At 41.1% G+C, this 14,739-nt stretch overlaps 1 protein-coding gene across 1 annotated transcript; it reads right to left on the bottom strand.

The window, feature by feature from the left end:
* Positions 1-6,846: 6,846 nt before the first annotated feature.
* On the bottom strand, positions 6,847-13,053 carry LOC113449103 (16 kDa beta-galactoside-binding lectin-like). The gene is made up of 4 exons (XM_026720088.2): positions 12,928-13,053; positions 9,972-10,048; positions 8,915-9,086; positions 6,847-7,043 (listed from the first exon to the last, which is right to left on the bottom strand). The coding sequence occupies exons 1-4, from the start codon at positions 12,934-12,936 to the stop codon at positions 6,897-6,899; spliced, it is 405 nt and encodes a 134-aa protein (XP_026575873.2). The 5' UTR covers positions 12,937-13,053; the 3' UTR covers positions 6,847-6,896.
* Positions 13,054-14,739: the final 1,686 nt, after the last annotated feature.

Raw genomic sequence — 14,739 nt, 5'->3', positions numbered from 1 at the left:
CAGGAGAACCTATACCATTTCAGACAAATGGCTGGCCAGTCTCTTTAAAAGCCTCCAGTGATGGAGCACCACAATTTCCGAAGGCAAAGTAATTGTTCTCACAGTCAGGAAATTTCTCCTTAGTTCTGGTTCTCTCCTTGAATAGTTTCCATCCATCGTTTCTTGTCCTGCCTTCAGGTGTTTTGAAAAATAGGCTGACCCCCTCAGATACCATTGATAACAATAAATAGTTGTTAATCAAGATAGCACTTGATTTAGAATCATTTGTTCTTTTTTCCATTATTTAATTCAAAAAAAGTTAAAATACAACTACAAAATTTCACTCAAGATGCTTGGCAACTGGGTCACATTTATGACAGTTGCTGTGTCCCAGAGTCACGTGACCCACTTTTGCGACCTTCTGACAAGCGAAGCCATTGGGGAAGCCAGATTCACTTAACAACAGGGTTACTAACTTAATAACTGCAATGATTTACTTAACGACTCTGGCAAGAAAGGTTGTAAAATGGGACAAAACTCACTTAACTGCAGAAATTTGGAGCACAATTGTGGCCATAAGCCAAGAACTACCTGTACACATAAGAAGTACACTTACAAATAATCCCTGTCCATTGTCCCCCAAATTCATTGAAATGAGTTCCACCCACATATCAGAATACATACATCTGAGGACATTTTTCTCCTCTTTAAAAAAAAAAAAAGTTCTTTTACTGTCTCACAAAATTTAAGGGAGAAAACCAGAAGTGGTATTCAGCAGGTTCTGACCAGTTCTGGAGAACCAGGTAGCGGAAATTGTGAGTAGTTCGGAGAACCGGCAAATACCACCTCTGACTGGCCCCGCCCCCATCTATTCTCTGCCTCCTGAGTCCCAGTGATTGGCTGGGTCTTCTTTGGTTGCCTTGCATAGGAGAACAGAGCTGGAAAGCAGGTTAGTGGGGTGGGGAGGGAATGGGGATTTTGCAATAACCTTCCCCTGCCACGCCCACCAAGCCACACCATGTCCACCAAGCCACACCCACAGAGCTGATAGTAAAAAAATTTGAATCCCACTATTGAGGTAATTCCCCACTAGGAGAATGAGCGCACACAGGGAGATGTAGTGAGAGTAATGTTGAATAACACACACACAGCACACAGCTACACTGTATAGTAAAATGTCGGTTTTACTTCCAGTAAAAGGTTAAACAAAGTCCAAACACAGCCCAAGTCATATACAGTTAAAGCAGTCAGTTTTTAGTCCAGGGATAATCCAAAATCAAAGTCCAGTATCAAAAACAGTTCAGTAACAGACTTACATCAAATCCAAGAACTATGATCAGTCAATAGGGAAAATGCAGGAACGGCAATGCTCTTGGCAGCAACAGAACAGAACAACCCAGGTTTCTAGCTCCATCTTATGGCCGTTTGAGGAACCACGCCCAATTACCATTTTAGCATTCCCTTAAAGAGACAGTATTAAAATGTCTATCCTGGTTTATATATTTTCCAACCCAACTGTTAGGTAACTTACATTCCTAACACCCACCACTGGAGAAAACTCTCTTTTCACTTAGATACCACTCCTTCAGAATTGGGGACAAGAATTGGAGCAAATAAAAAAAACCCCAAAAACCTCAGTTCTTTCCATTCATCATTTGACTCCCCTAGTCAAAAAACAATGTTTGAAAATTTGAAACTGACATTTGAAAAGTTCCCATAAGATAGCATTTATTTATTTATTTAGAACGTTTATATGGCATCTCCATCTTGCACCACATTCTGAGTGGTGCACAAGCAGGAAATAAACCATTTAAAATAAAACTTATCAAAACTAAATATACAGGTAGTCCTCAACTTACGACAATTGAGCCCAACATTTATGTTGCTAAGTGAAAAATTTGTTAAATGGGTTTTGCCCCACTTTTCTTGGAATACTACAACTGTCATAAATGTGAGTCAGTTGTCGACCATCCGAATGTAGACCACGTGGTCATAGGGATGATGCAATGGTCATAAGCATGAAAAACGGTGCTAAGTCCCTTTTTTCAGTGCCGTTGTAACTTTGATCAACTAAGCAAAATGTTGTAAGTCGAAAACTATCTGCATTTAGTTCTAAACATTATTTAAAATCAAATAAGCACTTAGCTATTAAACACTACTAAATTACTTTTTAATTAATATTTATTATTTATGCCATGTCATCTCCCACAACAATGTAAATAAATAACACTGCAATTCATTTATTAATTATGCTGCGTTGCACATCATTATACCAGAGCACGGAGGCAACTTCAATTCCAAAACCTGTTGATGAGGGAATACAAGGGGGCACGCATCAAATTTACAGAGGACACTAAACAGGCATAGCGAACACCCCTGAAAGACAAGCTCAGGATCCAAACAGATCTTGACAAACTTGAACAATGGGCCCTATCCAACAAAATGAATTTTAATGTGGAGAAAAGCAAAGTTTTACATTTAGGCAAGAAAAATCAAAGGTACAAGTACAGATTAGGCAAGGCTTGGTTCAAAAACAGTAAAAGGGATCTTGGAGTCCTTAGTGGTCAATCACTTGAATATGAGCCAGCAGTGTGCAACAGCAGCCAAAAAAGCTAATACAATCCTGGGTTGTATAAACAGAGGCATAAAATCAAGATCACATGAAATATCAGTGCCGCTTTATAAAACCCTAACAAGGCCACACCTGGAATACTGCAACCAATTTTGGTCACCACACTAGAAAGAAGATGTTGAGACTTTGGAGAAAAAAATTCAGAGAAGAGCAACTAAGATGATCAAAGGCCTGGAGATTACACCATATGAAGAGCAGCTGCTGGATTTGGGTTTGGCTAGTCTAAAGAAAAGAAGAATTAGGGGGTGACATGATAGCATATTCCAGCATTTGAGGGGCTGCCACAAAGAGGAGGAGGGATCAAATTATTTTCCAAAGCACCAGAGGGGGCAGGACGAGAAAGAATGGTTGGAAACTAACCAAAGAGAGAAGCAACCAGCAATTATGGAGAAACTTCCTAAAGGTGAGGACAATTAACCAGTGGAATTACTTGCTTTTAGAAATTGTGGGAGCTCCATCATTGGAGGTTTTTAAGAAGAAACTAGCCACTTATCTGAAATACTATAGGTTCTCTCCTGCTTGAGCAGGGGGCTGGCTAGACCTCCAAGGTTCCTTCCAGTTCTATTCTATTCTAAGGCAACGAGGAAACACGGAGCCATTCAACAAAGCAGATTTAAGACCGAGAGAGAGTTTAACTATATATATAGAGAGAGAGATACCCAAAGCCAGAAGGAAAACGTCCGGACCCTGCTGGTACAACGAGAAGAGCAGCGCGCGTTCAGACACGCGGAGGATGACACGGGCGCCAGGAACGAACACAGGGGGGAAAAAATCGAAATCGCCGCGAAACCGACCGCTCCCTTTCATAGGAGCCCAAGCCTCCCCGCCCAGCCGGCCTCTGGCCACGCCCACCTAGAATCCTCAGACTAGATTTCTCGGGGTTTCCCTCGCCCCTTGCCTTTGATCTTTCCCCTCGCCGCGGTTAAGACCTTGAGCTGCTTCCACCTCCCACCGGCGCACCTGAGCCAGGTGGCGGCCTTGGAGTAGTGCCCCATTGGCAACATCCGTCACAGACTGACCGCTTTTTTCCCCGCGTTTTAGGCTTTGGTGTGTGGGGGGGGGGGAGGTTTCCCCCTTCTGTGAGGGAAATTGGAAATAGATAGGTCCTGGACTTACCCCCACAATGGAGCCCAACGATTCCGTTGTTCAGCGAGATGTTTGAGTTTTGGGCTCCTTTTAGGACCTTTCTTGTACCAGTTGTTAAGTGAATCCCTGCAGTTGATAAAGTACTAACCTGGTTGTTAAGTGAATCTGGCTTCCTTCATTGACTTTGCTTGCCAGGAGGTTGCAAAAGGGGATTGCATGACGCTGGGACCCTACAACCGTCATAAACAACCAAGCAACCAGGATGATTAGGGGACTGGAGACTAAAACATGAAGAACGGTTACAGGAACTGGGCATGGCTAGTCTAGTGAAGAGAAGGACCAGGGGAGACAGGAGAACCATCTTCCAATATTTGAGGGGCTGCCACAGGGAGGAAGGGGTCAAGCTATTTTCTAAAGCACCATGAGGCCAGACAAAGAATAATGGATGGAAACTGAACAAGGAGAGATTCAACCTGAAAATAAGGAGAAACTTTCTGACAGGGAGAACAATCAACCCATGGAACAGCTTTGCCTTCAGAAGTTGTGGGAGCTTCATCACTAGAGACCTTCAAGAAGAGATTGGACTCCCAACAGTCAGAAATGGTGTAGGGTGTCCTGCTTGGGCGGGGGGGTTGGACTAGATGACCTACAAGGTCCCTTCCAACTCTGATTATCTGTTATCTGTTAAATACAACCAGTTGCCAAGCGTCCAAATTTTGATCACCTGACCATGTGGATGCTGCAAAGGTGGTAACTTTGGAACAACAGTCCAGAGTCCCTATTTTTCAATGCCAGTGTAATTTTGGTCACTAAATGAACTGTTGTAAGTCGAGGACTACCTGTATTGAAGGAACAACTCCCCCTCCCCCCAAGAAACACAATAAGCAGGCTTGGAAAGTCTGCCTTTGTTTTCTAAGGGTCTTTGAACTTTGGTGTTGGAGAAGATTTCTGAGGATTGGTGAAGAGCCAAGAAAAACAATGGATAACCTAAGAGAGAGTTTCTCAACCTTGAGCTACTTTAAGATGTGTGGCCTTCAACTCCCATAGTTCCCCAACCAGCATAGGAGTTGAAATCCACACATCTTAAAATTGCCCAAGGTTGAGAAACAAATCAACTCAAGAGTTCTAGCTGGAGGTATAGATGATCAGGTTGAAATTATCATCCCCTCCCACTTGTGACTCTATGACTGTAACTTTGTCACTTGTATCCTTACAATTTATATTAACTGTTTCCTAGTATGATTTGATTGCTTATTGTACCCTAGAACTATTATTAAGTGTTGTACTTTATGATTGACAAATATATCTTTTATGTACACTGAGAGCATTTGCACCAAGACAAATTCCTTATGTGTCCAATCTCACTTAGCCAATAAAGAGTTCTATTCTATTCTATCTTATGATTCTTGATGAATGTATCTTTTATGTACACTGAAAGCATTTGCACCAAGACAAATTCCTTGTGTGTCCAATCACACTTGGTCAATAAAGAATTCAATTCTATTTTATCTATTCTATTGTGAGAATCTAACACTCTACGGAGGGCTCTGATCCTGGGAAAAGAGAACGAAATAGGACCAGCAGAAAGTGGGGTGAACACAGTGATAGGAGAATCCTTTGCAAAATCTGAGAGACCAGATAAACAGAGAAAATTATATGGTCACTAGGAATAAATAGCACCTTAATAGCCCATAATCACTTTTGTTACCTTCCACAAGCTTTGGAGATTCCTTCAGACACCCATCCATGGGGGAAATGTGGTTTCTTCTGCTTTATAGAATGGGGCTCAAACAACAGAACTAGGGTTTCATTGGCAGAATCACCAGAAGCCAATAGTGGGTGATGGAGCCATCACCCAGAATTAGTTTGGCTTAATTCATACCTGTTAAGCATTAATGATAGGTTACACAAGCCATTAGCTTTCAATTAGCTGGCTTTCAATAGATACCAAAGTGTGGGGTCCTTGGTGCAGAGGGTGGTTTTCTTGCAGATGTTTAATTATTAAATGAGTGCCAGATGTTACTACTTAAGTGGGTAATGAAATGTTTGCAAGCAAACCGCAAAGCACCAAGGACCTCACTGTTTATCCTGAGCTGCAAATATTCTCTTCCATCGATGTACCAAACAATAAGCTATGATTTACAACAAAGGTTGGAATGATCCAATCTTCTAAGCCAAATCCAAGCAAACTATTTTATATTAGTATACTGGCCTACTGTGGCCTCTATAGAAATTCAGCAATGTCAGGGGTCAATAGCTTGTGAGTGATAGGAAATAGAGCAAGGGTCTTCAAACTTGGCAAGTTTAAGACTTGTGGACTTCAACTCCCAGAATTCCTGAGCTAACATGATTGGAGGAGGAATTCTGGGTGTTGAAGTCCTCAAGTCTTAAAACTGTCAAGTTTGAAGACCCCTGGAATAGACTTAACATCAAGTCCACAATTCATATCTCCACTCTGGTATTGCAGGATCCCAGGCTAATCTTTTTCACAAGATTTGGGGGGAGGGGGGGAGGAAAGGAAAGAAAACAGGAGAAAACATAAGATTTATAAGCGACAAGAAACCTCACTGATTTTACATCTAGTAGTTCCCATCAGAGGCAAACTACTCTATAGGTAGTTGACTCTTCCTGCATCATGTCACTCAAAATATACACTGTGCCCAGGAGTATGGAACTTGTATTTCAGCAGCCTCTAGAACACTACAATTCCCAGCAGCCCCAGCCATGAGGTGTAACACAGCAACCTTGGCCTCCTTACTCCCTTTTATGCAACTCTGTGGGCTAAGTAAAATTGTACACTTGGTTTGAATTTGTCCAAATTCAAGTTATCCCAACAAGTTTCATAGCTGGAGTGTGTTTTGAAGTGTGGAGTGTGTTTGGAGTGTGTCTTACTCTGATCTCCCAGGCAGCCAAAATTTAGGAAGAGTCTGGTGCATCTTTGAAAACTAACCCATTGAAGGCATAGATTTTTATGAGCTGCATCTGCATTTGATGCCTTGCTTCACAGAATTAGTAGTGTCCAAAAGATCCCAGGAGACCTTTCTTCACATTTGAACAGGAAGCAAAATCCGAATTACTGCACGCAAACTAATATAAACCCAGCAATTTGTTCAGAAGACTGAAATGACAAGAATCAGGCAAGGACAGTCTCACTTTATTCATGCAAGTTTTATTTCAGGGTTCAAAACAAAGGATGGGCTCAGTCAAATCTGACAGATTTAATTTTCACATCACCATCAATAGAGAAGTATTCCACTGTATCCATTTGCAGTCTATTTGGGAACACGAGTTCTTCCCCCTTCTGCATTTTCACAAGGATTTGTTCGGCATCATAGCAGACAAAGAGCTGGAAGAGATGAAAAAGAAAGTCTCTTGAGATATAGTTTATTATATTGTTCAGAAGTTCATAAGAAAGAGTGCGCCCATTTGGTGTCATTTTTGAGGCACTAGGCTAGAAATCGAGAGACTGCGAGTTCTAGTGTCATCTTGGGCACAAAGCCAGCTGGGTGACTTTGGGCCGGTCTTCCTCTCTCAAGCCCTGAGAAACAGGCAAGAGCAAACCCTCTTCCAAACACTTGCCAAGGAAACTGCCAGGACTTTTTCCAGGTAGTCAACCAGGAGTCAAAAACTGACTTGAAGATACACATAAAGACTGTGCAGGCGCACAAAAAAAAATAAGTAAAAGATTGGAGCTTTAAAACCAAAACATTTGTCATGCCCCTGTTGGAGTCTGACTGAGAGGGAGAGGAGGAACAGCTGACAGGGAGTGAAGTGTGACTCAGGAGGTTGTGGAGAAAACTGGGGAAGAGCACAGGCCAGCTAAGCAGTCAGAGGAAGACCCAGGCCCATTCCCTTTTCATCCTAGGATAGGCAGGGAGGAGCAGATAAGGGAGAAACATGTGGTCTATGGGGGAGGAAGGGGCCCTGATCCCCTTCATGGGCTGCAGCTGTGAGGACTGTTTAAAAGGACAAATTGCACATGGCCCAGTGCTGGAAGTAAAGCGTGAAATCATTCTAGTATGTCAGTTCTTATCTGAGTTGTGGTATGTGTGTATTTTGATATCGGTGGATGTCTTCAAGCCCTTATCCTGCCTTGTCTCATTAATTGCTTCAGTGTGGCTTGTGTTTTTTCCATTTATAATTTATATGTATTTTGAGTTTGAACGGCATTTCTTCCTTTTTGCAACTGTTTGTGAGGAAGTTTTTCAATGATAATTGGAGCTTTGAAGCCAAGTTGAAGGAATTAAAGGGACTTCACCTGTTTTTGTGACTGTTGCTTTTGTATCCCACCCTGGGTCATCACATTTCATTAGCTCCCTTGAATGTTCATCAGCTGGGGTATAAATCAGTGATGGGATTCAATTTTTTTTTACCACCTGTTCTGTGGGCATGGCTTGATGGGCATGACAGGGGAAGGATACTGCAAAATCCTCATTCCCTCCCCAGCCCACAAACTTGCTTTCCAGCTCCGTTCTCCTGTGCAGGACAACCAAAGAAGACCCAGCCGATCTGCTGGAACTCAATGGGAAGCAGAGAATAGATGGGGGCGGGGCCAGTCAGAGGTGAGATTTGCCTGTTCTCTGGACGACTCAAAATTTCTGCTACCAGTTCTCCAGAACTAGCCAGAACCTGATGAATACCACTTCTGGTACAAATCAAGTAAGCCAGGGGTCTTCAAACATAACAGCTTCATGACTTCTGGACTTCAACTCCCAGAATTCCCCCTTCTGTCATGTTAGCTCAGGAATTCTGGGAGTTGAAGTCCAGAAGTCTTAAACTTGCCAAGTTTATAAGAAGTAAGCAAATACAGAAAACCGTGGTTAAAAGCCACCATTTCCAAGAAAGCAAATATTCAACTTTAGACAACACCAAGACAATTGCATATTAGCTTGCCAGGTCCTGTAAATTCAGAAAGGCATTCTTGTAATGGTAAACTACCAGTGCAATGGGTTTTATTTTTTTAAAAAAAACTTATTTAATCCACAAAACATGAATTGGTTTTCAAGCAGAGTCATTCCCTCCAATACAGCCACTCCCAATCTTGTCCAGAGAAGTCAACCTTTCTGTTTATTCTCGATAAGCTACTTTGCTTTTATTGCAATTAGTTGTAGAGTTCAGTTTTCCTCAGCCTGATGCCCCTTCCAGGTCTGATAGCCATGCTGACGTTTGGTATCTGGAAGATACCAAGTGGAGGGGAAGACCAACAGTTTTTCTTACCTTGAATTCTTCCCCCTGTTGGAAAGGGAATATTGACTTCCTGGTTTCCGTCCCCCATTCTCCACACGTTTTGGAATTGCAAATAATGGTCTTAATATCCCCCCGACTGTCAAAGCGAGGGTTGAAGTGAAGGACCAGTTCAGATTCATTTTGGCCCAGGTTGATGGCAAAACTGGAAAGAACAAGTTTTGATCGTTAGAAGATAGTCCAAGAAATCTATTACCACAGTCAGATCTCTACATCCATGGTACATGTGCAAAATATAAAAAAAAACCACAAAGAGGAGATGTCCAGAGCAGTCCTACTTACAAAGGCTACTCTGGACTTTCATCTTTATTTCCCAAGACCACAGGAAAGGATTAATCCCCTTTCTCTTCCGGACTAGAAAATACAATCTGGCTGCATTAGAATAGCTACCCGATCATTAGAGTAATTTGGTATGTGATTCAGAAATAACCGATTTATGAATACATGCTGGACCCTTGAGTCATTCATAGGTTAGATCTGATGTGCCAAAACTTATTCACATTCTCATTCTATGTGACAGGCAAGTTTTAACTCCCTTCCTTCCCTGGATCTAGTATTTTTCCAATATCAGCAAGAGATATGCTGACTTTAGCTCCTAGAATTCCACAGCCGGCTGAAGTCCACACATCTTAAAGTTGGCAATTTTGAAAAATACTGCCCTGGTACTCCATGTGCACATGCAAAAAAAAAACACCTGAATTGCAGAACTATTCCAAACTCAAGCTTTTTTCAAGTCAAAGACCAGTATGCTTCATTTTCTATGTGTTTTAAATGGTGTTTGAAGGATTTTATATTATTTGGCCTTCATTAAGGGGGTATCTTTATATTACCATGCAAAGACAATTCATTGTTAGATTAAAAAAAAAAACAAGGTTCTCCAAAAAATTACAACAAATGATCATGTAAAGGATATGTACAGGCCCAACTATCTACTGAACAAAAATGGATTCAGTGTCCCTGTCAGAATGAATTCACCCCAATATCCATCCAACCCAATATTCTTTGTAATGTAATTCTATTATTGACAAACCTTTTTGCATTGATGTCTACCTTGGCTTTCACTTTGATGCAAGTGCCAGTCCTGATTTTCACGTGAGCAACCAGTTTCTAAAAAAAAGAAGAGCATGGGGTGAGAATTGCCAAACTTCTAGCCCAAAACAGAAAAGAACATTAATCAATAATGTAATTATTTCATGACTGATAAAAATTGAAAGCACAGGGGGGGAAAAGTCAGGAAAGAAAATTTCCTCTGAAGAGCTTGGTCTTTCTTTTCTTTACATAAAACTTCTAAAGCAACATATAGGATTTCTCTTGAGTGGCAAATGTACTACCCTAAGTACTGTTCCAGTTCATTTTTTTAGAACTGTTCTTTTATCCAAAAAAAAAAAAAAGCACTTGTTCCTCCTTTGTGCTGATATGTGCTTCCCTTGTTATTTTTATAGATTAAAATACACATGTTATTTAAAAAAAAAATACACATTTCAAATTCTGGAAGTGTTTCCCCAGAAACCCAAGATTGTTTTTCCACCCATTTCAGAGTTTCCACAAATTTTCCATCTCTTCCTATAGACCGTAGCCAAATTCTCACATCACACTGTGATTTCAACATGGTTTCATGAATAAACAAACCACAATCAACTGGATTTGTACATCCTGCTGACCTGTTTTTGTTAGCTTTCCCCAGCAGAACAGAGAGGAGACATGATGACTAGACAGCTAATTCTACTTTGTTGTAAAGCTATAGTAACAGAATCTTGCAAGTCTGAAAATAGGATTTTTTTTTCCTCTCCTTTGCGGCGTGAGAAATTAAGGAGGGCCACCACCCCCGCCTCTTTCTCTATCCATTACGGACCTACAGGATATGCCCGCTCTTATCTCACCATTCCCTAGGCATGTCTTCATTCTGCATTTCAAGGTCTTTCTCACATTCCATTCCATTTTGTATTTTGAAACCTAAAAATGTTTGGGTTACACATGCAAAGCCAAAGCTAAGCAAACCCGGTTAAACTTTAGCATAATGCGTGAAGCTTTTTTTGTTTAGGCTAAGTTCCCATAAACTTAACTGCTTATGAATAAAATTATCCTAGCTAGGTAGAAAACAACTAGTGTACGTGAACCTCAGTACATACAGTATAGTACATATTTCCATAAACATTTTATGTAAGGAAAAGAAGAAAAACGAGCTTGCAATTCAATGAGACTTGCGGCTGTATTGAAACCCAGGAGATCAAGTAATTGGAGTAATTTCAGATAACTTAGCTTAGAAAGTACAAAGCACTTATGCAAAGGTATGTAGCACCGTTTGTTCACACTGCAGAGAAAGACAATATTTTCTCACAGTGAGAAGCCAAGTTTTGCTAAGGAGGGATCCAAAGCAGTGGAAAATGTCTCTTTGTTCATTACTATTACACACATAAGGATACTATTCAGTTCACAACACTCTAAAAATGGTTTGGATCAAAATGTGGAAAAGCAACCCAACAGGCTGGGTTAATTACCCTCAGTTTTTCATACACTATAGCCGTGTTTCTCAATCATGGTTAGTTTAAGATGTGTGAACTTCAATTCCCAGAATTCTGAGAGTCAAAGTCCACCCATTTTAAACTTGCCAAAACTGAGAAATGCTGCATTATAGACTCCCACTAGGGCTGTGGAAGAGGAAGGAAGCTATACCTTAGCATACCTTTCTCCAACTTGGAAAACGCAAAGTTTTTTCCCACCCAAAAATGTTTCCGGCTTTTATTTTGTCAATTACTTACAAGATAATAGGTTTAAGTATAAACGTAGTTATGAATACATGAAATGGATACATATAAGAAAAATAAAAGAAACAATAGGACAGGGATGGTAGGCACATTGGTGCGCTTATGCACGCCCCCTACAGACCTCTTAGGAAAGGGGTGAGGTCAATAGTAGACAGTCTAAGGTTAAAGTTTTTGGGGTTTGGGGAAGAAACCACAGAGTCAGGTAGAGTATTCCAGACATTGATCACTCTGTTGCTGAAGTTGTATTTCCTGCAATCAAGTTTGGTGCGGTTAACTTTGAGTTTGTTTCTATTGTGTGCTGCTATGGTTGAAGCTGAAGTATTCATTGACAGGTAGGACATTACAATAATCATGCATAATTTTTTGCATAAAGTCTTAGTAAGGCACACATGCAGTACTGCATCCAGTTTTGGTCACATTACCAAAAACTTGTTGAGACTTTGGGAAAAGTGCAAAGAAGAGCAACTAAGATGATTAAGGGCCTGGAAACTAAAAATATGAAGAATGATTGCAGGGGGCTAGTCTAGCGAAAAGACAGACTAGGGGTGACATGATAGCACTCTTCCAGTATTTGAGGGGCTGCCACAAAGAAGAGGGGGTCAACTAATTTTACAAAGCACCAGGAGGCCAGACAAGAAACAATGGGTGGAAACTAATCAAGGAGAAAAGCAACCTAGAACTAAGGAGAAACCTCCCAATAGTGAGAACAATTAACCAGTGGAACAGCTTTGCCTTCAAAAGTTGTAGGGGCTCCATCATTGGAGGTTTTTAAGAAGGGACTGGGCAGCCACCTATCTGAAATGATGTAGGGTCTCCTGTTTGAGTAGAGGGTTGGTCTATAAGACCTCCAAGGTCCTTTCCAGCTCTGTTCTGATTGAAATCTGACCAAGATTGGACCAATTCCTTTAATGTCCTCTTTAGTGTATTTTAAGCTCCAGTATAACTTTTGCACTTCTGACAAAACGCTAAACTTGTTTTACACCAAACTTCTAAACCATTTTCCCCCCCAACTTCACAAACTCGAAGACGGGTGGACTCCATATCCCATGCTTGCCTAGGAGATGCTAGGAGTTGGGAGTCCACCCGTTTTCAAGTTGCCGAGCCTCAAGAAAAAGCACGTCCTAAACAGCACAATCATATTACACTCATCTCTTCCCTTCCCGGCTGCGCAACATCAGCACTTCGGTATTCGGGGCGAGAAATGCAGCCTTTTTTACTTACCGGTTCCATCGTTTTTCGATTTCTCGGAGAAGTCGCAGCAGCACCAACCTGTGAAACAAATCCCTGAATTTGTCCCGGGCTCTTTCCCCGCAATCTTGAAATAGCTTTTCAGCTGCAGGTACTTTTTTACTACCAGCCAATCACAGGAGAGCACCAATTAAGTGCACCAATTAAGGAGGTGGAGATGGGAGTGATCCAGATGGGGATGATGAGCGTTCACAATCAACGGAGCCGTGAGAGGGCGGGTGCATTGCGCGTGTGTTAAATAGACATTTAAACAAATAGAAATAATAATAAAAAAATGTTTGCAATTTCCACGGTCTATTCGCGGCTTGGACAGAAATATACTTTTTTGAAGATATGCAGAGAAAAGTCCTTTTGGACTACAACTCCCAGAATTCCTCTGGAATTTTATTTTTTTTTTATGGGGGGACATAAAAAAGAAGGGCCGCGTGACTACAGTTCCCAGCAGCCTTTAGGAGCGCGATTAATCCATGGTCTTCGCCATGCTACGATTATGATTTGTGGACAATGAGTGGCCTGTTCCGGATTGGCTGCGTTGGGGGCAAGACTAGCTTTGCAATTCTAGGGGCGCAAGGAGAACCTCTTGAGGGGAGGGGGTGCGGGTTTTGTTTTGTTTTGTGCAGGTTTTACGCAGATCTCAGGTGGAAATGTTAACTATTCCTATTAAATGAAAGCATTGCAAACTGCAGCCAGAATTGCAAGCATAGGTATTGCAGGAGAGTATGATAGCCAGAAATATTGACAGCTCAGCTTCAACTAAATGTTTAGCGGATAAGAAAAAAAAGGCAAAAAGGAAAGCAGCCAATGTTTCTTTTAAAAAAACTTCTGCTTTGTAAATTCTCAAAATATTAATGCCGTCACAAGGCAAGCAACACAGCTTTAAATCCCGATTTCCAGATTTAAACTATAAATAATGCATTCATATTTATCTGCTGAATCACTGAGACAGACTAAATGGGATTTTAATTACATGGGCATGAACAATTTTGGAAGTGATTCCCTACAGATTCCTTTTTGCCCAGGAGGTATAAAAACCGGCAAGCATATTGCTGGCTATAGAGAGGAAGAGATCCTAGTCTATACCATCCTTGTTTATTTGAAGCATTGCTGCACCCTTCATTTCTCTAAATTCCAGCTGTTTCTTCTTTTCAGCAATCCCGAGGTGGAGAATGGCCTCTTCCTTGAATAAACCTGGTTTGCAGGAATTAAGATAATCTGAAATCACCCTACATGGCAAAATCCCTCACTTTGGGAAAACATGAGAGAAGCTAGGGAAGAGAAAAGGGAGAGCAATTACCAAAAGCAACAGTTCTATGGATTTGGAGGGGAGAAGAAAAGATCTAATGGGTTAGCACCCAGTTGAAGTCACCTGGCTAAAGCACATAGCTACCTTCTGCAAACATAACAAAAAAAAATGTCACTGGAAAGATGGGAGTTTGTTGTTTTTTATATTTGAGGTTTTACTTCTCTAAGCCACCCAGTCACCATGAATTAGGCAAAGCGTAGTCAGCAACAATAGGCGCTGTGATAGCAACAGCACCGTTGCAGAACATGGATAAAGCAAAAACATTGTAGGCCAGTGAATTTCCTATTGTACAAAAGTATGACGAGCTAATCTAAAGCCTAGTGCTCGCTCGGATAAGTTAGTGAGGAACAGTAGGCTTAGAGGTATATATAATTAAACTTAATAATTTGACAGAAAATCCAACTTTAATATATCAAACAGCTCATAAATCAAATAGATCCGGGCATATAAATGATGATGTTCTGTGCTAAATACTCTCTCAC

The sequence above is a fragment of the Pseudonaja textilis genome, chromosome 2, assembly GCF_049901715.1.
Source record: "Pseudonaja textilis isolate UNSWEBS1 chromosome 2, rPseTex1.2, whole genome shotgun sequence".
In the NCBI taxonomy this organism is placed as follows: domain Eukaryota; kingdom Metazoa; phylum Chordata; class Lepidosauria; order Squamata; family Elapidae; genus Pseudonaja; species Pseudonaja textilis.
The sequence above is the reverse complement of the archived record's forward strand: the minus strand, read 5'-3'. Positions and strand labels throughout refer to the sequence as shown.

What these genes read in the sequence shown, in the direction of transcription:
- LOC113449103 (XM_026720088.2), bottom strand. An exon ending in GTAGACATCAATGCAAAAAG is followed by an intron (nt 9,087 to 9,971) that starts GTTTGTCAATAA and finishes TGTTCTTTCCAG; the next exon opens with TTTTGCCATCAACCTGGGCC. An exon ending in AACAGGGGGAAGAATTCAAG is followed by an intron (nt 7,044 to 8,914) that starts GTAAGAAAAACT and finishes CATCTCTTCCAG; the next exon opens with CTCTTTGTCTGCTATGATGC.